Below are 25,500 nucleotides of genomic sequence, written 5' to 3'. Positions count from 1 at the left end.
TTTGCGAAACATTGCTGTAAACAAGCGGACGAGGTATAATGCCTGTTTTCCCATATATCAAAAACGTGCTGCAAGTCAAATTATTACTTATATCACTGTATGTGTTTAAATCTATGCCAGCCTTGAATTTTCCTTGAGATTGTAAATTAACCCTGTCGGTTTCATTCTCAGCGTTACGCTCCCGGGAAACAGCCCACGTCACAGCCTCCCGCCCAGTCCCCCCACGTCCTATGAACACGATATTATCGAACTTCGTGAAACTAACGCCAGACTGCAGGAACTCATAGATAACTTGAGGGTAAGTTGTTTAATTCTTTATGAAACGTAGTTGTGAGTTCGTAATATATCCGCAGATGGTGAAGAATGTAAGTGAATATATGAAAAATCATTGATGGAAAGTGCGAAGGCTCGAGATAGAAGCATTTTCTCAGACGGTGTTGAAGAAGGTACAGAGACATTTCAGACCCTCTCCTACAACGAGGAGGTGAGAGGGTAATTGAGAAGAGGTAAAAATACTCATCTTGTGATTAATGAGGGAATCCTATCTTAAGATACACTAGAATCGGTAACCCTCTCTCTAGCCAAATTATTTTGTATGGAACATGAATTGAATCAGGGAATGTTTCTATAACAAGCATGCACTTCTGTTTTCAGCGACAGCTAGACTTTGTTGCGGAATCACTTCAAGAGGAACGATGCAATTCAGAGGTTTGTTTTTATTTTGTGTTTTACCACTGTTATAATTTACCATTTGATTACTATATTTTTTTAAATTTACTTCTGATGTGATCCAATGGAAAACAAAAGTACCATTAATCCCCCAAAAGGAGTTTTTTGAGACTGCGTTACTCTTGCGTGCACATACGTGACTTATACATGTGACTTACACGAATTGCCTGGTGGCAAGCTGATGTCAATTTTTGTACTTTTTGTGCTGTAGCTGATGCGATACGATTTTTTTCTCGACTGTTTTTCTTCGTATTATTCTGCTACCACTTCCAAATATTGTAAACGTAATAATAAGTCGCAAAGGCGCCCTGGTCTCATGGTTCGAGCCCTGGCCGGAGACGTTGTGTTGTGTTCTTGGGTAAGACATTTTACTCTCTTAGTGCCTCTTTCCACCCAGGTGTTAAGTTATTTGATGGTAGGAGGTAATCCTGCGATGGACTATCATCCCATCCAGAGGGTAGCAGAAATACTCACTCGCTTTATTCTACTGAAACCAGGATAACCTCCAGCCTGATGGGCCACTTGGCTCGTATGCAGACTTTACCTTTACCAACGCTAATGCGTCCTTTGTTCCCTCACAGCAACTGCGAGATTTACTAAACAGCATAACAACAGAGTGGAATGACGTGTCAGAACTACGTCAGAACGAGGTGAGAAGAAAATCCTCTCAGAGGGAAGGGGTACGGCTGTCATCATAATTCAGACTTCAAAAGCATAACAATTACGTGACTCAAACACAGGCGTGACAGTAATTGAGGCTATTTAATTATTTAACGTTCGTTTTATCTAGTTGAGATCCCTGAAAAGATAACACCTGTAACTGTAAGTGTTTTTTTTAAACTTTTGTTTTCATTTTTTTATGACAGATGATAACGGTAAAACAAGAACTCGAACGAGCCGAGGAACGCATTGAGTTAGTGGAATATCGGTCAGCGGAGCGAGCAAGCGAGATTGAAGAGGCGCTCGATTCTTACGTCACTAGGGTAAGACGAGGGCGTTGTAAGGACAGCCTAAGCAAGTGAAAGTTCTGGCTATGAAAAGCAACGACGTCGTAAAGACGAATTTTTATTGAAATAAGTAGTGACATGAGAGCTGAGGAGTGGAAAGGGACTCAATGCGTGGCTAAACAGATCAACACACAAGCTTGATTATATGGGGTAAAACAAACTACAGAAATTTTCATAGTCAGCGGAAGGTCACGAAATTGTATCACTTTGGTTGTGTTAGACTTGAGAAACGCCTTGTGACTTGAGGGGTGTGTGGCAAGGAAACTAAGCGTATTCAATTGATGTAGGTAGATAGATATGCAGGGTGTAAGAGAAGTAACAATCCACTAGTACTAGAAATGAACCATTAAGTTCTTGCAACTGGAATTAGAATTAATGACTGTAAGTAAGTAAGTAAGGAGAATAAGTATTTTGATCCTGGGACTAAAAGGGTTTGCCATAATACAAATACAATGGAATCCCGATTTTTCGAACCTCCAAGGGAAACGAAAATTGGTTTGAAAAGTCGAGTAGTTCAAGAAACCGGAGGAACAACAACCATAACTGAGCGAAATCTACTAGGATTCGCCCCTCATTTCGTGCTAAAGAGGTAGTTCGTTCAAAGATATACTCGTAAGAGCCAAGCTATGAAAAAAGGCTACAACACGCACTTGGAAGTCGTGCAGGCCTGTCAACCTCATTTTAGACCTGGGGGGAGGGGGGGAAGCGTTCCTGTAGCCTTCTTTGTCACGAAACTCGCTGAAACGACTTTTGGTTCGAGTTAACGGGAGGTTCAAAATATCAAGAGTTTAAGAAATCGGTATTTCACTGTAAAGTACTTGCTGGTCTCTGTTTTTAATGACATGGTTATTTTTTTCTGCTGACTACAGGTTTTGAAAATCGAAGCTATACAACAGCAAAGCCAACAAATGATGGGATTGGACGATTACTTGGATCAGAGCGCTCAGGCCAAAGCGCTTTTATCAAAATTCCTCACTATGATCCTGGCCATCTTACAGATTGTACTTATCATATGCACAACACTAGCCAGAATAGTTATTCCCTTCACAAGAACATGGTAAGCTTCGATTTTGTCTTGTCCAGTCGGTGCTGACCTCTAACCTGGGTTGGGGGGGGGGGGGTGCTACCTTATAAAAGGGACGGGGAAAATTTTGATAAGAACTTCTAAGAGGTACCAAGATTCTGTTTTGTGGGCGTGTCTTGAAATGTTTTTCACCCCTAACAGGTACCAATTCTGAAGCAACGCATTACCTCCTGTCATATTTTTTTCGGCTCAATACCCTAAATGGTACCGCAAAAGCTCCTGCTGTGGACCTTTTGAGGCGAGGTACCAATACGGCGTTTTTAATCCCTATAAGGTACGAAGAGCACCCCCGTCCGGGGAGTCCCCTCCCCGGGTTCTCTAACACTGCATCTCGCATACTAGATATTTTGCGGAAGGTTTTTTTTTTTTTTCATTTTCTCGCAAGTTCAGTGAGTAAGGATATTCATAGAAACTCCTAGTTGTATTTGTAACCATCTGAAGAATTATCGGAGTTATTTTTGATACATTTGCGGTAATTCTTGTCTAGAGGATTTGATTATACATCACTAATTTCACGTCATCTATTCCAATGTCTGTCTTTTTGTGCGCTGTAAAAACCGGTCACCCAAGATCTTAACTGGTTAGTGAGGCGGCCAAGCCTATTAGAGACGTTATTAGAACGAAATTACTTTGTCCCGTGTACGGATTTGTACATTCGCCCGGGAGGAATAATTCCGTGACAAACCTTGTCTACATAGCAGGCTATGACAAACCTAAAGAAACTCACAGTTGCTATCTTCTCTATCTTTGTAGGTTCCGTATTGTAGTAACAAGCGTGGTTATTTTAATACTGGCCGTATTATGGAGATACCAAGAGAGTGACAATGTACGACTTGTTATGGACAGCGTGACAGGGCATGTCACAACAATGAGAGACAGAATCATATCGCTAGGAACTCCGCTACAGAATTTTGTGCAAAAGATTTATCAACGAGACAAATCATGACACACAGAGATGATACTCTACAATGACGAAGAATCATCAGTATGTGCGAGACCTAGAGAGATTTAAGCGAGCCAGAATGGCGAACCCACGAAATTCTTTTGCGTTTTATTTCGGGATCTAGTTCTGATAAGAATATTATAACAATATTTTAACGGGGAGTCAATCACATTTTTTTGCATCAAATGGAACAGGTGCTATTAATCCACTAAAGTGCATACCTATGGCATTAGCAAAGAGATTTTTACGGTCATGCAAGCACCGATTTATCTCTTTTTCTCTTTGTTGTTGTTTTTAGCTTATTAACTCGTTTTGCAACGTCAGTTCACGATTGACTCTCGCTTTTTGCTCTTGGTCATCGCCGAGGCGTCTATTGCTCTTCGTTGTAAATAAGGCTTCAATTGAAAATGGGCGTTGTAGAGGCAGGACCTTTGACGATATGGTGTAAGAATAGAATTTGATACAATCTCGTTCCCATGGTCTCTCGTCTTCCCGCGGGAAACACAGAGACTGGGAACGAGGTTGAGTTTGATAGTGAGATCATCACCAAAACGTGTTTTTTCACAAATTTTTACGCAGCAAACAGGAAAAAAATCTTACTTAAACGTATTTTCTCCTCGCAGTCTGAAAAATCCAACTTTGGCGATGATTTTGGCAATAAAATGATTCACTTGTTATTTATTTAATATTGTAAAGAAAAGAAAATGAAATGACGTGGTCAATAAGGTTTGTTTCGAACTTCAAGATCCTTGAAGTAAACTAAACAATTGAAGGGTGAAGAAATTTAAAATTGAAGCCAAGCAAGTCATTGTCAATGAAATGAATTTTAATAAATTATCTGTAACCTACTGGTAGGGAAATTATACTTGTATTCTGCGTCGCGTTCTTTATAACTATAATGATGTTGATTTTCGTTTTGCTTACTGGTTTGTCCTCTATTTCCGCTAAAGGAGGTAACCTGATTCCCTGAGGTCCAATGTTTGTCGCTCGCTTGAGCAGAGGGAGTGCTTGATTACCCGAGAATCTAACCTGCTTACTAGTGGTTGAGCGTTGCGCGAGTTGGCTGCGCTCCATGTCGCGCCTTATTGGTCCCTGATATTACTACTCGCGAGCTCTACTCGCGCCGACACTCGCGCCCTCTGGCGACTGCTTCTTAAAAGATGGCTATTTACAGAAACTTACTATTGCATGTCCATATAGCCAAGGATAGAGGCACCTCTGACAGACACTGATAAAGACAAGCTCAATCTTTAAGAGAAACGTCAACGGCACAGATTATGTAAGGGGAGGGAAGGAGGGACGAAGCTCAAAGGTCTCCCTCGTGGGCTATAATCGAAGTGAACTCAAGGCTAAACTAAACTAAGCTTAACTAAAACCGAGCTAAATTTGCCACTGGCATTGTTTTGGGTTACGATATGAAGACGTCCTTCGTGAAGCTGTAACTGATGAACGACAGACAGTGTAGTGGGCATCCTAGCTAGACTTCCCGCAAGTCGACCTTTGCTTTTATTTCCATCGAGCGAAGCGAGAGGGCAATGTTTGAGCGAAGTCGAAACCAACAGGCCAAGGAAGAACTATTGGAAAGGACTTTTGGACCGGGTTTTAGAAAGTATCCTAGCCTACGAAAAAAACTCGGGCAAACCTCTAGGGGCCTGAGACTGGCTCAAGAATCGAGCAGCGGTTCGGTAAAGAAAATCTCTTATAAACTATGTAATAGGAAGCGTAGTGTACCCATGTAGTTCCAAGCCCCATCATTCAACATGGCAGACACCCCGGCAGACACGAAGAAAGAACTATCCGAAATTGTGAGCGGCTCGTCAGAAGTAACAGAACAAGTCCAACCCCGTTTAAGGAAAAAATCAAAATACGATGGACCAAACCAGGAGTTTTTGCAAATGCTGATGAATTTAGGGATATCCAGAAATGCAGCAGAGAAGGTAGAAAAATCGTAATTTCTGTGACGTGCTCACGTGTCAAACATATGTGTGTCTTTGATACGCACATGCCCCGTGCAGTACGGGAAAATTAATGGCGAATGGTTGTAGGATATAAATTTTCTTCTTGGTTAGACCAAGCATGAGCGATCCGTCTAGCTTCGTGTGGATCTTGACGGTTTCATGCAAAAAATAAAAATACAAATAAAAAACCTAAAACTAAGTTAAGTTCAAGATATTTGGGTTACCAAGCTTGTGAGGTCAAGATGGCTGGATATTGGCCAGGTTCATTTTTTTGCGTGTTTACTGACCGAGATGGAGTCGCCACACAAAATTTAGAACGAGGCAAATATCCAACCATCTTGACCAAACAAGCTTGGTCAATAAAGGATTTATTTTATGGAAAAAAAACAAAAAACTATTTTCTTGCAAGAGACAGCACGTAATCCTGAGCTGGTGAGGTAGTGCCATCTTGCCCACTTGGGTAGCCAATCACAGCACAGGAATCCATAGCTTATATTAAGTTGTATTATTAGTGGTCTTTTCGATAACATGCGAGATCTCTAAGTTCAAATACTAACTTGTACTAAAGGTCGGCAACATGAGGGGACAAGCTCCTGCTTCTAGTCCTTGCAACATCTCTGGTAAAAGGCGCTACCTGTGAACTAGCCATTGTCAAAATATGGACCAATGTGTTCAAATTTCCTACAAGCTCAAACTGGTTTGAATTGACAAGAAGTTTTAAACTGGTTTGAATTGAAGAGAAAAGTCCTTGCCATGTCCCTAACTCAAAAACGTTCATGTGAACTGTTCGTGGGACAAGCCCCCTGTGACCAAATTAAATTAAACCACATTCCTTGAGAAGCAAGCACCCCCCAAACCTGACAGCTATATTCGTTTAACAGATAGGGTCATCTTAAGGGACATTTCAAGGCTTATAAATTATTACATATAATGCTCAGATTTAAATTGCCTTGCCTGGTTTTTGATTTTAGGGTCTTTTCATGACCGATAACAGTTCTGTTGATGCTGCAGCTAGCTGGGTCTTGGATAATCAACATTTGCCAGAAATCGATGAACCTTTTAAGGTATGAAAAAGTCTCATATCACCCTGAAAACCTAATACTTTAATTTGTCTTTCATGCATACTGAACTACATATTGACGTATTTTCCTATCACAGAACAACACATGTAGCCTCTACCAATAACTTCCTTTCTCTCTTTTAATAATTTTTTTTTTAAAGTTCACTTTCTAAAGGAAAGATTAAAGATTGGTGACACACCAGAAAGCTGGCTACTGGTTTTTGAGGGAACAAAATTTACTAATTCAGGGGTTTCATTAAAACAGGAAGCAACTGGTTTTTACAGGCAGACAAATTATTTTGGACTGAGCTTTTTTGGTGATGATGAAAAACTTTACTAGTACTCCAGATGGTCAAACCAGGCAGGCGAAATCATCCTAGCCGGTCAGAATCATTGCCCGTCAGCTTGCCTGGTACATGGCCCTTTTTCAAACCCCTGAATCTGGTGACAATTAAAAATGTGTTTAGGACCTTTTAAACTTCAGTCTATCAGCGTTCAATTATTTATCTTGTTTGACAGGTACTGCCAGTTCATTATAAGCACACTTCAAACATTGTGTATGCAGCAAGTCTAAAACAGGGAACTGTGAGGGGTAGGGAGTGAACTTTCTTATAAGAAACAATTTCTGCTAGGTAATCAAACAACATGTAGGTGGGCAAAACTGTCCTTACAGCTGGTCAATTTGCCTGGTGCCCGGCTCTTAATGAAACCCCTGAGGGAGAAGGGGTGCAGGGCTGAGGAGTAGGAGCTGAGGGGTGAAGGGTGAGTTTTATTACCATTATTGAGAGCAAACCATAAACAAGCTGACTTGAGCAATTTACCCAGGCTAACAGGAAAGTTCTTCAGACTATAAAGAGAGCTATTTAAGCTCACTCCACCTCTCACCAATCACCCTTACCCCCATTTCAGACCTGATTTAGACTTGTCGCCATTGTTTATTTTTAACAAGTACTACTTTGAGAATACCAACTTGTAAACTGAACAGATACACTCAGATAACCAGTGCTAAGTAACAAAAAATTGTATTTAATGGACCAGCTTTACAAACCCCTACCTACAATTTCCCTCTTGTAAAAATGCATCCCGTCCCCACAAACCTCTGTACATGTACATGGCTTCAGGTTCACCTGGCCCATTTAAACATCTACTTTTTCAATATTTTTAGTAGTTACAGTATCTGACTATTATTTCGTTGCTAACTGGAAGTAAATCATGCATCAGTCAATCAATCAATCAATACTTTATTTAACCACGTGACACCTAGGAGCGCAAGCGCTCATTAAAACGTGTGCGTGAACTCAAAATTGTATGAAAAAAAAAATAGGATTATATAATCTATGTAGATATGTAACATAGCATTTTCTTTACAAGAAAACACCACAGGTATCTTTAAGAGGTCACCTATTTATATTTATTCCTGAACAGCGAAGAGGACTCACAGTGCTTTGTACACCGATTTATGATTAATCACTTCATCAACAGGTAGAGGATTACAAAATCCCGGCCCTGGAAGCTTGTCCATTTGAGAAGACATTTCCCTTAGATGAAAAGACGATAAAGAGTCCTTACAAAATGGTGTTTGTTGTAAACACAGAACTCAACATGGGTGTCGGCAAGGTAGCTGCCCAAGTGGGCCACGCAGCTGTAGGTCTCTACAAGATTTTGTCATCACAGTCACAAAAGTACGACCACATGCTTGCACAATGGGATGATTTTGGGTCAGTATTGTGGCAAACATGCTTAATGATGAAAAAAAACAAAAAGACTGGTACATGTACATGTAGCAATAAAATGTAAATAGACATCCATATTAAATATGGATGTCTATTTACATTTTATTGCTACATGTAAATGTAAAATAAATATAGTAGTAAATATAGTAGTTATATTTAATGTTTCTGTTGATATTGTGATCGTTTATTTCAAATTGTTTTCTTTTAGGGGAACAAAGATTGTACTAAACGGTGACAACTCTGCCCACCTTTTTGATCTAGAAGACCTGGCTAGAAAGGCTCATATACCTCATTACCTGGTCCATGATGCTGGAAAGACACAGGTATACCTGGATGCCTTGGAAACTGCTATTGATTTTTTAATACAACCGTATAATTCTGTTTGGTTCATGATGAGTCTTAGACTGAAGGCCTGGATATACAGTTTGTTACATATATATGTAGGTTCTGTATCTTATTAGGGAAAAAAAAACCGACTACATGTAAGTCTGTGTAATGGGCCTAGTGTACCGCACCTGTCAAATATAGCTGTATCCCAAATTTTGTACAAGGAAAGAGACCTTAGATGTGCTTCTGTCAATTGATCTACTCCTTGCTGTGATGCTAGTCCATCACAGGGTAACCCTAGTTTACTTTGCAGCTGTTATTAGGGTCATCATGCAAAGCTTCTCCCCACTAGCTGTTACTGGGGAGAAGCAATGCATGACGACCCTAATAACAGGTGCGAAGGAGACTAATGGTAACCCCCGAGCTATAAATTTGTCAGTTTCCATAGAATGTGTGTTGGGTGGAAACGGGCACAGTGAGAGTTAATTGTCTTGTCCAGGCCAGGAAATGACAAGTCCTTGTTGGGAGAGGCACCTGGATTGGTCAGACCATTAGGCCATGGTGTCTGCCACAGAATCACTGTAGCTTATCAAGCTAGCAATTTACCCCTAATACGTAGTGGAGGCAGTGGCTGCATCCTTAGTGTGCTCGCCTCCAGATCTAGCACTCTGACTTTTCAAGCCCTGGTTTTTAAGTGAAAAAATACAAGTCAAGAAAATGGAAGTTCGCATAGGTTAGACTTTAACAGTTTTACCGCAGGAGAGCAGTGTTTGTGGCATCACTGTTAGGTTCACATCTGGCCGATTTTGATTAAATTTCCATGTTAAAAGATGTGAAGATCTACATGTACTCATTCAGAGCATAAAATTGTGAACCCCCTACACAGGAGATAGTTCGCCACGGAGTGTTTTGGAACTTTTTTTCTACAATAATTACCTATTGAAAGATGTGATAGAAAATAAGGTACATGTGCACTTTTGGGACTTTAAAGGTTATGTTATATTTATGAGGATGAATAATATTTTTGACTTTTTTGGAGTTTTGCTTTGTCTCCTTTCTAAACATGGTTATTCAGAGCTATCACTTCCTTAGTGGTCGTTGATGCAATTTTTGGAATACACAGAACAATAGAAATCAAATGGAGAAGGCCTAGTAATTAAACTGGAAAAAAAAGAGAATGTAGATTTAAAAGGGTTAAACAAACCATCATTGAGTTAACAATTCTGTGTAATTGTTCAAGACATTCTTTTTAGTAACAAATTATTATACAACTTTTGTTCCTTTGCAGATAGCTGCAGGTTCATTGACTGTGATTGGTCTCTTTGGTTCAGCCTCAGAAGTGGGAACTCTAACAGGAACTTTATTGTTATTGTAAATCAAGTCACTCGCCCATACCAAGGCTGCAGATGAGGTTGATCTTCAAAGTTAATTTACAACATAGATAAACTTTGTTGGAACAATTACAGAGGAGTGTGATTTTAGCAGCATTTGTTTGATTATGGTTAAAAAAAAACATGTTCACAAAAATAACGATGTCTTTCATTCACCTTTGGTGTAAACACACCTTATTTTCTGTGCAAAGCACATTGTAACCCGTTTCTTTCTATAGTAATTTACAAGCTTGTAAAACTTGTCAGTGTGTACTCTGAGTCAGATCATGACTTGAAGAAATGTATAGAACCTTTATAAAGATTTATCAGTCTCTAAGAACATCTTGTTTTAGTCCAACAAATAAAGTGGTCTCAAATGTGATTTCAGTGGTAGCAGTCAATCATTGTCATATACACATGCAGATTTGAACTGAACAGGTTTTCTCAATAGACCTCCCAGCCAGCAAGGTGTGAATGTGAACAAATAATCCTCCCAGCTGTGACTGAATGGATATTTCAACACATTCAGCAAGGTTAATGTTAATCTCATGATCACCTCATTTTTCTGTTGTAATGCTCCACATTTCAATAACAAACAAAACGTCTTTAGTCACCTGCATCCAGTTTGCTGGCACCAATTTCCTTCTATTTACAGCTGTATCAACAAGCAGGGTCTAAAGTTGATTTATTGAGTATTTTATCTGTAATTATAGCAGAGCTCCAGCGGCCCGTCAAGTGGAGCCTCATACCATATAGAAAAGAAAAGGAAACCCATGAATTGATTTTCTCATGGTTATTATGGCTAGCGAGCTGTATTGCTCGTAGGCATGTGCGCACAACGACAAAGGCAGGGACAGAGTCACGCAAGATAGCGGCCATACTCCAGCTAATAGGATGACAGAGACATACACCCTTGGTTTATAGCATACTTCTTTGATATGTATTCTGATAAAATAAGTTCAAAACACACACAAGCTGTACCAAACTGTCTAACTGTAAGATACACAGACTTGAAGTCTTTAAAAATAACAAGTCAAGCTTAAAAACTTACATTATGATAATAAAATAAGAATTTCATGCCCCAGATGTGTACTGCTCTGGGTGCTGACACCTTAAGGCTATGAAATCTGTACAACAGTACCAAGTGCTCTACTTGTAGTCTTGAATAACAAGTCAAGATTAGAAACTTATATTATAATGAACACTTCATGCTTTTGTTGTGCACCACTCTGGGTGCCGACAACTTAAGGATATGAAAACTGTACAACAGGACCACTCTACTTGTAGTCTTGAATAACGAGTCAAGATTAAACACATATTATAATAAACACTTTCATGCCTTTGCTGTGCACCACTCTGGGTGCTGACAACTTAAGGATATGAAAACTGTCCTACAGGACCACTCTACTTGTAGTCTTGAATAATAAGTCAAGACTAAAAACTTATGTTATAATAAGCATTTCATGCTTTTGATGTGCACCACTCTGGATACCGACACCTTAGGGCTATGAAAACTGTGCTACACTCTACTTGTAGTCTTGAATAACAAGTCAAGATTAAAAAATTATATTATAATAAGCATTTCATGCTTTTGATGAGCACCACTCTGGGTAACGACACCTTAAGGATATGAAAACTGTACTACAGGAACACTCTACTTGTAGTCTTGAAAAACAAGTCAAGCTTAACTTGCATTATACCGAACATGTGCCCTAAATGTACACCACACTGGGTGTCAACATCTCGTCACATGAACACACATATAATATACATTTTTTGTACTCTTCAAGAATACGTCAACCTAGCATACTTTAAGTTCATAATTACATTAAATGTGGCCTTGGTACAGCACACTGGCTGCCAACACTGGCAATAAAACACCACATAAAACTTCCCTATTCTATAATCTGAATAAAATGTGTTGGCTGCTTTCAAAATATGATTGATAATACATTGTATATGTCAATGTCCTTTCTTCTCTAAATGGTCATTGGTGTAATCATGACACCTAAGATGCAACACTTACTAGTCATTTCATGACTCTGTAATCCTGAATAACACGAATCATGCCACCATAGGTTGGTTGCCATAAATCCCAGTGTAGTCAATCAATTGAAACTAATATTGTAGGGAAATGAAAGCCTGTAACATGGCTAAAACACATACAGGGTGGCAAAGTCCACGCTGTGTCTACTTTATGGGCTGAAAAATCTGTAACAGACTTGTTTCATTTGACGTTTCTGACTTTCATCATTGTAAAGGTGCCCAGGGACAATCATTGTTATTAAAAAGTAACATCTGTATAAATATGGATTGTCTAAACTGTACTGAAGGTCAAAGGGTCAAAAACAGGCTGAATTTTAGCATTATGGAGGGTCACTTGAGATTCTCTTTTTTTGGCTCCTTCGTTGTAACTTGACTGTGCATTGCTCGAAAATGAGGGTGAATTACTTGGATACTTAAATATGTGTAAATGTGAAATCCAAAAAAAAAACAAAAAATTGTGATGGATGCATTTATATATTTGACCTGTGGCCCAGTTGCTTTTAAACCATACCTATGTTATACAAAATGGTATTTTAGAACCTTTAGCTCCAAAATATGAGGTTTTGTGGGAGAAGTTAAGCATTGTATCACTAGAAATATCTCTCTGAGTGCATTTGAAACCTATATTCTTGGTATTTAATGTTTTGGTTATATGCGTACATGTAAGAGAAAAAAAATCTACAGCACTTCAAAGTTGAGACCTACGTGGTCACCAAAATCCTGCAGCGTCCGTACCCCCATGTGATTTACAAGAAACACTTGACTAAATGTAAAATAACTATTTGTTTTTTGTTGTTGTTGGGTAATACCATAAAATCTCACTTTGAAGTTCTGGGCTTATATAACTTCATAAGGGTCTTGGGTGGGCTTATAAATGGTGGGGGGCGGGGGAGCTTATATCCAGGGGGTGGGGGGGTCTTATAAACATAGTAAAAAAAAATGTTTCGGAACGACGAGATAAATGTGTCTGAGAAATGAATTAAGGCTAACATACCATTTCATTTGGAGTTTTAACCCTATTAACCTATTTGCCCACAATTTTCAATTAAAAATTTTGATGTTTGCAAAGAAATGCAAAAGGGACACACTTATACGTTAGATGGGCTTATATCTGGGGGGGGGGGGAGTGCTTATATCCAGAATAATATCTTTGTTAGCAAATAGATCGGCTTATATCGGGGGGGGGGCTTACAACTGGGGGGAGCTTTAAAGTGGGATTTTACGGCATACAAATGTGGTATTTATGGGGATTTTTAGTTTTCCATTGTTCCAAAAAAATGGACACAAAAACCAAAATAGAGTGTCTGTACCCCCCTGTAGTGTCTATACCTCCTGTGCCTTCAAGTACAATTCAAGATACAAACAGGCTTTTTTCATCTCAAAAAAAGGTTTAAAATATCTTACTGTGACATTTCCATCACGATCCTGTAATTTCAGTTACTAGATACCTTACTTGTATCTAATAACTAGAGATACCCATCAGCCGCCATTTTTTGGCCTGGTTACCATACTTTGAGCTTGGTAACCAGGAGTCAGCAGGAAAAAGACATAAAATTGGTAAGAAAAAAAAGAGAATATCATGGTTTGCCCATTCAATTTCTACCTTTTGTGTCCATATGCCAGAAATTGACTGGGCATATATCTGAAACCACACGCATATGCCCCGATATACTTAAGTGAATTAATGAAGAGATGTTGTACTTGCAAGCCATGCATGAAAAACAAAGATAATGTAAGGTTGATTTTATAACCTAAGTGACCCTACTTTGCTATCCTGATTGTCTTTTAGCTCAACAGCATCAGTGCAAAAAAATAATTGGAGGACATACATGTACATGTAGACAATGAGGCACTACTTTATCTCTGCTTTATCTGTTTTAACGACCTGGGCTTCAAAACTGTCCTCAAAACCTCTTTATTTTCCTTAAAGTTTGTTTCTCATGCAGTTACTTGCTTTTTTGGACAATTTAACTTTTCAGCTTTTGCTAGGCTTGATGGCATCACAGCCTTTGTTAGTACTTAACTGTTAAGACATCAATTTTAATTTAAGATTGTTGAAAATATATATATTAATTGATTGACCACCCTGGGTAATAATTCATCCAGTTTCCCTCTCACAAAGTCTGGTCTGGTTGGGCTGAAACAAAGATAAAAGACATTAGTAGGGAAAAAGTCACATAAGGCTTATTAAATACATTGTAAATGTTAACAAACTAAAAAATTACTTTAGTAAGGTAATTTTAGTGATAAGGGTGGAGGGCAATGTCTTAACACACCATGCTACTACTTTAGCAAAAGATAAGACCAAATTTTGCACATTTGAAATCCCAGGGCAGTGCCATTTCTCAACTTTAAGTAGGCAATGTCTCCTAATATGTCTTCTAAATCCTGAAACTCTGTCCATGTATGCTAAGCCTGTTCCAGGTGTTTGGTACGTTTGTGAGAGGCATTATCAACAGTGAGAGGAAAAAATAGGAGGGCAAATGAGCTGCTCTCCCTTTTTTTCTCTTGCCGTTCTATGCACTGCTCCCTAACAAAACCCAGTACCTAGAAAACTAAAGGCTGAAATGGATGTTGCTTGCATTCCTTAATCTTTGTTTACCAGGTGGCCTGGGCAATCCTGGAACCTTTTAATTCACTTGGGTTTGTTTCATTATTAATCGTATCTATAACAAAATTCTCGATTCTGAGTGGTTCTCTGCGGGCCTGTCACATAATTGGTGCGCGATCACGTGGGTGTCCAATTACATGTACAGGTATCTAATTTGAACTTTTTGTAATTGGATACCTGTAATTGGATACCCACGCAGTTCGCACGCCAATTATGCATGCTTTAATGGCTTCCTTTGCTCTGTTTCCTACAATTAATTTAAAAAATTATGAAAACTGCTACAGACGTGTTCCCTCAAAGGAGGTTTTCAAAAGACGTTTTTAATTCCGAAATTTGTTATAGATATGATTAATTAGTGATTGGACCTTGTGTCTTACAATTCAGAGTGAAGTTGTGCTTGCAGTTTCAAATTGGCCTCACGCTTCATGCTAGTCTGATTTCGAAATTACTCACATGATTTCTCCCTGAATTGTACTCCACTAAGTCCAATTACTATTACTTATTTCCATGTTTCAGTGAGACTTTGGAACTTTAAACTTTGATATTTATTTGCTATAAGGAGCTACTGCATGAATTGTTTAATATTTAACGCATTGACTCCCAGAGCTTTTTGCCAAAAACGCATTTTTTGGACATTTTGGAGATTTTCAGGCTGGATATGGGCCAAAGTAGCTCCAATCTACTAAAAAATGCATTTGCAACATGACCTGCATGACTCTCTTTCCACTAGCATCAGGTTTTATGACATTTTTGCTCAGGCATGGGCAGAAATCAAAATTTTTTAGACTTGTCATTTTTTTTAAATTTTTTTTTTTTTTTTTTCGTCTTTCCTTTTTCTCTTTTTTAATTTTTTTTTTTTTTTTGCTGCAGTGATTGACCTTCTACTGGGCTTGTTTTCATTTCAAAAAATTCTGAGAAACCATCATGGAGATGGGCAATTTTTTCCATGAAGTAGAAACATGTAGTCGTAGGAAACTTTGCTCCAAGTTTTTCACACAAATTTCTGAGCATTTTTGTGCACATTTCAGGCTCCATTGAACCGATCACTCTGATCCGGGTATCACTGGAAAGATCTTTTCCTCCAGCAGAAGTTGAGTATAGATGATGCCAATTTTGGTCAGAGGTGATAACGTCAGATGTGGAATAAAGGCTAAGGCTCGTCACGGCTGGCTACGGGTGGCACGGGAGTCAATAGGTTAAATAAGACACAAGTGTTTTCATAACTTACAAAAAATGAATATAAAATTATGGTACAAAGACAGGTTATAACCCATTTGACTGGTTTTACATGTACAAAGCCCTTTGATTACCTGTCTTGAATGCAAAAAAGATATATTGACATAATCCAAATAATCGGTTGAGCTTTGTAACCACTGATTTAGAAAAGATAGATTTAAGCAACAGAGAAGTTCATACCAGAGACTATGGTCAACATCTTTTGAACCAAAGCTCTACACTGTTCCTCCCAGCTGTACTTCTCATCATAATCTGAACACAGTGATGCAGCCTCCTGAAGCCTGATCTTCCTCTCTGTGTTTCGCACCCTCTTGATTGCTTTGGCCCAGACATTGGCATCTTCAGAATCCACTACGGATGATGTTCCAAATTTGACCTCTTTCAGGGCTTCACCAAATCCTGAATCCTCATGTACCAAGACAGGCAGACCAGAAGATAATGCTGCAAGACCCATCATTCCAAATCCCTGTTCACTTGAGGGCATAATGGCCAGGTCTACCTCACAGAACAAGCTTTTCAACTCTTCTCTGCTTTTGGCAAGGCTTCGAATGGTTAGCCGACTTTTTGAAACACCACACTCAGAAAATTTTTTAGCAAATTGGTCATGTTCCCCTTCTGCTGCACCAGCAAACAAAAGGTGATAAGATTTGTCCGTCAACTCTGCCACTGCTTCTGCAGCAGTGTTAAGACCCTCTTGTTCAAAATTGTCAGGGTTTCCACCACCAAGGATTAAGATACGAAATTTTGTTTGTTCAGCAGTAGCTTGTTTAACATCAGAAAATTCACTAAGTATACCAGGAGTGAGTTTGAAAACATGTTTCTCGTGGCCACGGAGGGAAGCCGAAAGATTGTCAGAAATCTTAGGTCCAGGGGCAACAGCAAGATCAGCCTTTTGACTGAGTCCAACATTTTTGGAACACTTTCCATGATGTGCAATCCTTTTTTCTAAAATTCTTTTCTCTTCTAATAGACGTGCATGCTCCTCTAAAGGGTCAGAAGTAATATAAATGTCCTTGCACTTGTGAATTTCCTTAAAGACTTGTGCAATTTTGCCCAATTTTTCACCCACACCAACTACAATGTCAGTAGTGCGGTCTTGTGGTGGGAAGTACAACCAATCAGAACGGTCATCAAAACCTGGTTGTTTCTTTGCTTCAACAATGGTAACTCCCTCCCGGGCAGCATTCATCTTATCAATTATACAGCATGAATTTTCTGGGACCAGGAATGTGACTTTCACCTCAGGAGATCGTGCCAATTGACTAGCCAACTCTTCAGACAAGACTGCAGAATCAAGTGGAAACCCCCAACCAGTTCCCAGGATAGTAACTTTCAATGGATTGTCTGAGGAATAACTTCCAATGTTGCACTGCTTTTTCACTTGTTCAGCACAATTTGTAATCTCACTCAGGTCTGTCTGCAAAAAGAAGAACATAATGTCTCAGAAGCTGCAACTCAGCCCCAGTATCTGCATTACTGTCATGTTCTCAATTGTTCAGCTTATTACATAGTGTTTAGATTGTTGGGTCCTAATCACTGTGCAGTATATTGTGACTGCTGTACAAAACAAATTAAATATATCATTTAAATTTTTTTTTTCTGGGATTATTAAATAAATTACAAACATACTACAAGTAGGTTTTGGTCTCTTTGTTAATCTCTTCACTCTATTGAAGAAGAAGATTCTGAAAACTAATTATTTGACTATTGAACATCACAGAACATACAGATTTCTGTCGAAAGGTTTTGACATGACATCAGATACATGTAATTACATGATAAGTCATACGTCAATACTGTACTGTATTGTCAATTATTTTCTTTTGTGTTGAGGAGCTTTGATTTCAGCCAACACATATCTTACCAAATTTATAACCACATACTGGTATCTTATTATTTCTTTTAATTAGTAATCATATAATGTAAAGAACCCAGGGACAAAGTCAACCTAGGACATTGCATCCCATGCTTGATTTTCCTGGATTTTACTTCTTTGCACCTGCTTTGCATGTATAGACAGTCTGCACCCATCACACAGTAATTAGGACATGGTAAGAAATAAAGGGGAATTGAAAATAGTCTTTCAAGCCATTTCAGTGTAGAGTGCGTTTCAACCTCCAGTAGATTATAGGGTTTGTGCAAGCTGCCAAGATTGCAATCTCAGCTGGAAACAGAAACCTATGGAATTTGGGAATTTTTGGAGAATAGGTGACTCTAGGGAATTTGACTTGAGCAATAGATTCGGTCGCACCTACTGTACATCTACATACTGCAGGTCAACCAGTGCACAAAATAGGAAACTATTTTTTAAAGGAAGATCTCTTGAAACACAGAATGGTGCAAAAACAGATTGCAAGGATCAATCAGAGACAGTGAGTACTGCACACTGAACATGCTAGAAGATGTTCGTCAAAGCTGGGTGTCCGTGTTTGGATCATGAAGTTTGAAAGATCTGCCCCAGACTGGTTAGCCCTGTTAGGGGTAACCTGCAAGCTAAGGTCAGATTCTAATACTTTTTGCATAAGAAGGAGAGAGGAAAATTGAAAGGAGAGTTAGGGGTAGTGCATGATCACACTAGGTTAAGTAAGGGGTTCCTCTGTCTTTAATTTTTTTTTTTTGGAGGGGCGATTTGATTATTTTTTGTTGGCAGTGGCAAATTCTAAAACAGCCTTCCTTGTCTTCCATTCTGCCGAGTTTTGTTTCGTCCTGCCGAGTTTTTCTGTGAGCACGTCCAGGTGACGCGAAGGTAGGTGAATTTGGTTTCCCCGAAAACGTGTTTGTTTACGGCTACTTGAATTACATGGTTTAATTCAAGTTTATATTTTGTCCGTCTAGAAAGCCCAAATAAGCCAATTCTTGGCATAAAGGATGTAGAGTGATGAAGCTATCTGTTAAATATAAACTTTTCCTGGCCTGTTTAATTCTTTGACCTAAATTCACTCCTCAATATTTCCTTAGTACTTTTGCGTATTTGCCTATTCTCGGCCACCCTGCTCGTTTTCAACACTAAAAGCACTCATAGTTTTGTGTGGAGTATTCGTGTCAAGTCAGGTGTAAAAATAAAGCTGTAATGGGGTGGCATGCTGAAAACTATGAGCTCTGACTTAAACCCGTTTTAAATACCCAACTCTTTTTAGCGTCGCTTGACTGCACTTAAGAGAAAAACTAGGTGTGCAAAAAACTTCCTTTTCTAAGATGAAACAAAGCTCTTTAAGGATAATTTGTGATCGAAATATCAAAACACAAGCCTTATAAGTGATTTAACAACAAAAAATGGTAATAAAGCGTTGTTTATTCTGAGGAATCGCGTGCACTCTTTTGTGGCCGAGAACTGGGCCCACGAACGAAGCCTCCATTTTCGTTATTACTCAGGAGAAAACAGCGTTGAGCAGTCGATAGCTCTACATGTGTAAACTGAATGCTGAAGCTAGTTATGCGTGAAATTTTAAGTCCTTACGGCTATTCCAAGGCAAGAAATACAAGTTTACGTTTTTTTTGTGGCCGAGAACTGGGCCCCATACTGTATAGATAGCAGTTTATAATAAAACGATCGCAAAAACACTCCCAAGAATAAGCTTATGAAGACTTCAATGATTATTCCAATACATCGTTCTATTTAGATCACGTCCACTCCATGCACAGCACGAAATAAAAAAGGCAAAGAACAATGAATAGTCTGTTACCTTGCGATTGGGCTCAAGAGCCCTATTCCACATTGAAGCACGTATCCATTCAAATGACCAAAGATCTTCTGCAATGGGTCCGTCCTCAAGAAGAAACCACCCGTTCTCGTCCATGTCACCAAACTTTACACAGCTGATCTGTCTCTAAATCTCGTTCCAGGCGATTCGTTGATTAAAGCAATGCCGATCAACGTGATTACAAACTGCTGGGCAAGCTTTTCTCCTCGCTGATGGAAAGCTGGTGTATAAAGCGAACTTGCTTCGTGGTCACATGTCATATGAGTGTTTCAACCTCGTTCCCAGGATCCTTTCTCCATCTGAAGGTTGGAAAAATTTAGATAAATAACTAAATGAGAAGTAACAAATGACGAAGTTGGTGCTTCTCGAGCCATACATACCCAGATTGGTCTCTTTTAGGAGTTCAGTGCGAATTGTCCAACGCACATAACCGTACTTTTTACATTCTGCGCATTTTTCAAATTGGAACCAGGATTTTCTGGTTTTCTTCAGAGCGACGGTCATTCAGTCAACCCAAGTGTGTGCGTGTGTGTGTGTTGGGGGGGGGGGGGGGGGGGGGGGGTCAGCCCAGATTGAAACCGTGCGGAATCTGGAATCAAAATTGGACTCTACCAGCAACATTGAATTTCCGTGAATAGGCCGCTGACGGTGATGGACAAAACATTGACCCCCAGTCCATGGACTACCCCAATGGACTACGTAGATGAACTACCCTAGACAAGTAGATTCCGGCCCTAATGTTCAGTACTACTATGACTTAATTTATACGGGTGTTGTTTGCAATGTTCCAGGCTGACCAGGCTCGGGATAGCCTCACTTAAGAGTAATTTTTCACTGGCTGAGTGTAACGAAATGAGTGAAAAAATGGCGGTCAGCTTGATATGCTACCAATGGTGTGTGAGAAAACTCGTTATTCTGGTGTCTACGAGCAAACTTATGTCTTTTCATTGCTCTGCAACATAAAAATCTCAAGATCCAGTTCTAGTAATGCAGCCCCCACCCTACTTAAGAGTTGAAAATTATTCTAAGGACCAAAATTCTCTCCCACCCCCCCCCCCCCCCCCACCTTCCACTCCCCTTGTGAATGCCCCTTGGGCCTGCCACTGCAAAATATGGCTATTCCATTTAATTTTTGCTGCCAGAAACCTTTGTTTTTGTCAAATGCTGAACAGAATTACATGTAATGGGCATTTATAGATGGATAAGGAACTGAATGTACATTTCCTTGACATTTATGTCAAAAATGGTCGTATTCATTACAAAGTGGATTGTTCCTGGAAGGTTAACTATTCAGCCATTATTCTTGTCATCTCCTATCTTGTCATCTTTTACCTTGTGCATGTGCTCTAGCTGACTGAATCACATGGAACAAGATTCACAATCACTGTGTGACATTTACATTTAAATCGTGATATTCCTATACCAAATATTTGGCTGTGTTCCTCACTCACACCTCAATACTGTCATGCCTTCTCAGGTTATTATGTTTACAGAATTTAAGGTATGATCCTGATACTGATTGGTACAGCTGATTGATGATCAAATGATTAAACTTGATTTGAGTTTATGCCTTTTGGACCATTTTGTGTTCATCAGTTTTTTCTTAAGTACAATTATTGTTCAAAATGGTGGCTAGAGGCTCTGCGGGATGAACATATTAAGCAGAAGTTACGTGTAATTTAAGTATACTAGCAGCTTAGAACATTAAATAGTACTCATTTAGAACAGTATTTTCAGGGGTAGTCCATTTTAGAGTGGTCCACTGAGGCAGTCCATGGACTGGGGGACAGTGTTTTGTCCATTACCGGCCGCTGACATACCAGAAGTCCTGAGGAGTAAAGAACTGTACTGTGAAAGAACAGAAGAGAAAAGAATCAATATCCACATAAAAAGGCGCAAGAGTATCAATGTAGCTCTTTGTAAGCTCTCTTGTTAAGAATTTATTCATTGGATTATTATTTTTTGTATTTTATTAATCTTAATTAATTTAAAGTTGCTTGCAATTGTATTTATAAACACACGCTACAGGCCTTGTTGGCCATCTATCATCTCATGCTCAAGGCGCGCTCGTGGAATAATTATTAAATATAAATTGTGCTCGGCAACTTCAGCAACTTTTTGTTTTGTGCGCAACTTTGAACAAGTGTTGGGCAACTTTTGTAAAGCTTTTGAACTCGAAATAAATTTCCACATTTTTCAGAGGATATTCAGTACAATCTCAGCTGATGAGGTGAAAGACGTTTCGCTTTATTTTTGATTCGGTAGCCCTTGTACCCACGACCAGGACAGAGGCCACACGCCCACAAACCTTGGGTCATTTCCAACGGTTGCTCACTAAGATACACGTATCACTGTGATATAAACTTCCTTTTAAAGTTCGGGTTAAGAAAGTAATATCCTGTCAAATATAGCAGATTGTGGCGCATGTTGAATTGTTGATATACAACGTTTTGAAGTTTTTGAGTAGCTTTAGCCATTCTTGGGCAGGTTTTGAGCACCTTTTGACCCCGGTCAGTTTAGCAACGTTTCCAACACTTTAAAGCACAATCTATATATGTCTACTGAGGTAGAACGGGTACGTGGCTTATATGAGCGGAACAATGGTTGTGCACGTGCGTTATAATTCTTGGTACATTTCTTTGCCGAACTCTGCAAAAGAGTAACATGAAATGACCACATTTATTCTGCGTTGTCTAGAGAACGTGAACGACGAAGGCTAATTTTTAAACTCGTGGATACGCGAAGCGTAGAAACGTGTTTGTTGCGGGGACTCCGATATGCAAATGTGTCACTCACTCACTCACTCACTCACTCTCTCAGGTGTAGACACTGTTCGTAATTAGTCGGGCCGAACGAGAGCGCCCGAGCCCGACGCCATGTTGGAATAATAACCGAGCCCGACGCCATATTGGAATAGTAACCGTGCAGTCAGTGCTAGCCTCGTTATCGTGTTTGCGTGGTTACTACTCAATTCGTGCCTCGAGCCAACCCGAGTGAGGATTTTGTAGCTTTTACGCGACCATCAGGTCTTTCGCTTGAAGTGGAGTTGACATCGAATGTTCGAATTAGTACTATGGCCAACTTGAGGGCTGAATTTCACGAGCATTTGACTCGTCAAGGCGTTAAAAATGACCAGGAGATGTGTATTTGTTTGCTGGAAAGGGACTTGCAAATGAGTAAATCTCATGCTAATGTGGTAAGCTTTGATGAGAATGTGTCTTATTCGTCGACCTTAATGAACTTATATGAGCGAAACGAACAATTTTTAATGAACGAAACAGCTATTGAAAACAGGACAAACATCGGCACCATTATATAATACTGTAATTTCGTTTTTAACATCTAAACCTGAGGCCAGCCGAAGTATTGTTTAAAATATAAGCTAAGCTTACGACGTTGTGTCAGCCTTGCAGTAGTCTTTGACTTATTATCGTTTTACTTTTCAAGTTTGGCTCATTAGATCTACTCTCAGATTCAACGTTCAATCAAGGAGGACCTTCGCTCAGAGCTTTGCAGTTTATAGCACTTAAGTTTTCCATGTTGAATTGGCCACGTTCAACCGACATCGATTTAAGTTTAGACTAGAAGTAATCAAAGATTATGAGAGTGCGTTCGACGCCGTCACTTAATTAAATATATATAAGTGATTTCACTGGCTGACTTTTAATCTCTTTCTATTGCTAAAATCAACGTTTTTCATCGACAACCGAGGTTTTTATACAGACAGATCCATCATAGTGTCAAAGTCCACCATTTGTTGACACGTTGCGTGGCAGCGCAAGTTTCCATAGACTCACAAGTTTAATAGAACGAAAATATTTACATTTATAGCCTTCAAATTTCGTGCTAAATATTCGCACATTAACTAGTAATGTTTGAACGTAAAAGCTAATTTGTAAAAGTAAATTTTACAAACATTATCTTAAACTGGAAGCACAAATGTAAGCAAATATTTGCAATCGTGTGCTCGTTTATCGTCAGCGTAAACAAACTCCGTGCGACTAATTCGCGTATCATGTTCCCCTGATGAATAAGGTAGACAGTATTTACATAATTTGCCGTTCCTTGGTTCAGGCTCACTCTTATGGATTTTGCCTTCAGAGTACTTTTCCACCGATTCCAAACAATATTCAACCGGATAAGGCACAGGCAGCCCAAGCTCTCTCTACGAACCACACAAGCAACACAATATGGCATCGAATTATAAGGGATTATATGGGATTTTCTACAAGATATCCATGGAGGTAGTTAAAAGTGAAAATTCTCAATAAAAATGGCTTACCTTATTCCAGACGTGTGTTGTTTGCTCCTGGTGTGGTTATTTTAGCGATTGCACTTGATTTAAGCGACTTTTTTGAATTCCGATTTTCCCTTTATAAAGAGAGGACAAGGCGAAACACCTCAGTCGGTACAGCCTGCCGAACGAAGTCAAAAATCCCAGGCTAAAATGTGCCCACGGCCACAAATCCACCGCAGAATTCAAGGGCAAAGGTTGATCTTTCATTTCAATCCTCTAGCCACACAATCGCAGCCCTGCGAGCGACGCCAGGCGGCTCTTCGTATCCCCAGTGAAACGACAAAACTATGGAAGAGCTCCGTGTCGTTTGATCGGCGACCCAACGACCGTTGAAATCGGCTTGGTAACGTCGTCATGTTGGCAAACCAAGACTCGCGGGGGTACTAGACCGCAATTTGTCAACTAAACTTCTTGTAATCCTCTCAGGTCGAATTTACAATGCTAAATAAAAATCGTACAGAAAGCTTATGCAAAATGGCTTCAAAACCAAAGAAACGTAAGATCAACGGCGAAAGCTCCGTAGAAACTGAGGAGATTCAATCATTTTTGAAGTGGAAGTCGTGGTAAGTTTTCTCGTTTATGCACCTTTGATTTGTTTGTATAAAATATTCCCGAGCTGATAAACTACATTTGCTTCTCTTAGGGTATTGTGGAATTACGAATATTGTGAGGAAACTGTAATGGAAGCCAGCAAAATTTTGTCTAGAACATACGAAGAGAAAGAAATTGCCGTAAGCAAATTGAACTCTGTTTTGCTCAAATTTGCTCGGGAGAATTCTTAACGAATTATTGGGAGATGGAGTTAAATTGGTGAGGCGAGGACCAAGTAACTCAAAGGTGCGTAAACGTGAAAACTTACCATGACTTCCATTTCAAAAATGATCTCCTCAGTTTCTACGGAGCTTTCGCCGTTGATCTTACGTGTGACAAATTTGACAAATTGCGGTCTAGTACCCCCGCGAGTCTTGTTTTGCCAACATGACGACGTTACCAAGCCGATTTCAACGGTCGTTGGGTCGCCGATCAAACGACACGGAGCTCTTCCATAGTTTTGTCGTTTCACTGGGGATACGAAGAGCCGCCTGGCGTCGCTCGCAGGGCTGCGATTGTGTGGCTAGAGGATTGAAATGAAAGATCAACCTTTGCCCTTGAATTCTGCGGTGGATTTGTGGCCGTGGGTACATTTTAGCCTGGGATTTTTGACTTCGTTCGGCAGGCTGTACCGACTGAGGTGTTTCGCCTTGTCCTCTCTTTATAAAGGGAAAATCGGAATTCAAAAAAGTCGCTTAAATCAAGTGCAATCGCTAAAATAACCACACCAGGAGCAAACAACACACGTCTGGAATAAGGTAAGCCATTTTTATTGAGAATTTTCACTTTTAACTACCTCCATGGATA

The 25,500-nt window shown here is 39.5% G+C and overlaps 3 protein-coding genes across 6 annotated transcripts in view; 2 read left to right on the top strand and 1 right to left on the bottom strand.

Moving 5' to 3' along the window:
* Nucleotides 1–4,611, top strand: part of LOC110053964 (transmembrane and coiled-coil domain protein 3-like) — a 29,658-nt gene extending 25,047 nt beyond the window's left edge. For all 4 annotated transcript variants that reach the window (XM_089299051.1, XM_089299050.1, XM_089299053.1 and 1 more), the window contains exons 15-20: nt 172–298; nt 655–708; nt 1,311–1,379; nt 1,596–1,712; nt 2,606–2,793; nt 3,574–4,611. In XM_089299051.1, coding sequence (XP_089155177.1) covers nt 172–298; nt 655–708; nt 1,311–1,379; nt 1,596–1,712; nt 2,606–2,793; nt 3,574–3,766 — 748 coding nt within the window. In that variant the 3' untranslated portion in view covers nt 3,767–4,611. The remainder of the gene's footprint in view (nt 1–171; nt 299–654; nt 709–1,310; nt 1,380–1,595; nt 1,713–2,605; nt 2,794–3,573) is intronic.
* An 875-nt stretch (nt 4,612–5,486) lies between these two features.
* Nucleotides 5,487–10,593, top strand: LOC110053963 (putative peptidyl-tRNA hydrolase 2). Its single transcript, XM_020760286.2, has 5 exons — nt 5,487–5,700; nt 6,693–6,785; nt 8,264–8,499; nt 8,723–8,837; nt 10,130–10,593. Exons 1-5 carry the CDS (start codon nt 5,524–5,526, stop codon nt 10,214–10,216), a joined length of 708 nt encoding a protein of 235 aa, XP_020615945.2. The 5' UTR covers nt 5,487–5,523; the 3' UTR covers nt 10,217–10,593.
* Nucleotides 10,594–11,128: 535 nt separating this feature from the next.
* LOC110043869 (uncharacterized) lies at nt 11,129–20,068 on the bottom strand. The gene is made up of 3 exons (XM_089299054.1): nt 19,788–20,068; nt 16,285–17,521; nt 11,129–14,394 (listed from the first exon to the last, which is right to left on the bottom strand). Exons 1-3 carry the CDS (start codon nt 19,899–19,901, stop codon nt 14,372–14,374), a joined length of 1,374 nt encoding a protein of 457 aa, XP_089155180.1. The 5' UTR covers nt 19,902–20,068; the 3' UTR covers nt 11,129–14,371.
* Between the last annotated feature and the right edge of the window lie 5,432 nt (nt 20,069–25,500).

This window comes from Orbicella faveolata, unplaced genomic scaffold (genome assembly GCF_042242905.1).
Source record: "Orbicella faveolata isolate gen_17 unplaced genomic scaffold, um_ofav_v1 contig_34, whole genome shotgun sequence".
Taxonomy (NCBI): domain Eukaryota; kingdom Metazoa; phylum Cnidaria; class Anthozoa; order Scleractinia; family Merulinidae; genus Orbicella; species Orbicella faveolata.
This window is presented reverse-complemented; position numbering and strand designations above follow the sequence as displayed.

Bases quoted from the DNA above. Each gene is read 5' to 3' on its own strand.
- LOC110043869 (XM_089299054.1), bottom strand. From the start codon at position 19,901: ATGGACGAGAACGGGTGGTTTCTTCTTGAGGACGGACCCATTGCAGAA. The intron at 17,522-19,787 runs GTAACAGACTAT...TTCTTTTTGCAG, and splicing joins CTCTTGAGCCCAATCGCAAG to ACAGACCTGAGTGAGATTAC. The intron at 14,395-16,284 runs GTATGAACTTCT...TCTTTGTTTCAG, and splicing joins GATGTTGACCATAGTCTCTG to CCCAACCAGACCAGACTTTG.
- LOC110053963 (XM_020760286.2), top strand. From the start codon at position 5,524: ATGGCAGACACCCCGGCAGACACGAAGAAAGAACTATCCGAAATTGTG. The intron at 6,786-8,263 runs GTATGAAAAAGT...CTTCATCAACAG, and splicing joins AAATCGATGAACCTTTTAAG to GTAGAGGATTACAAAATCCC. The intron at 8,500-8,722 runs GTCAGTATTGTG...GTTTTCTTTTAG, and splicing joins GCACAATGGGATGATTTTGG to GGGAACAAAGATTGTACTAA.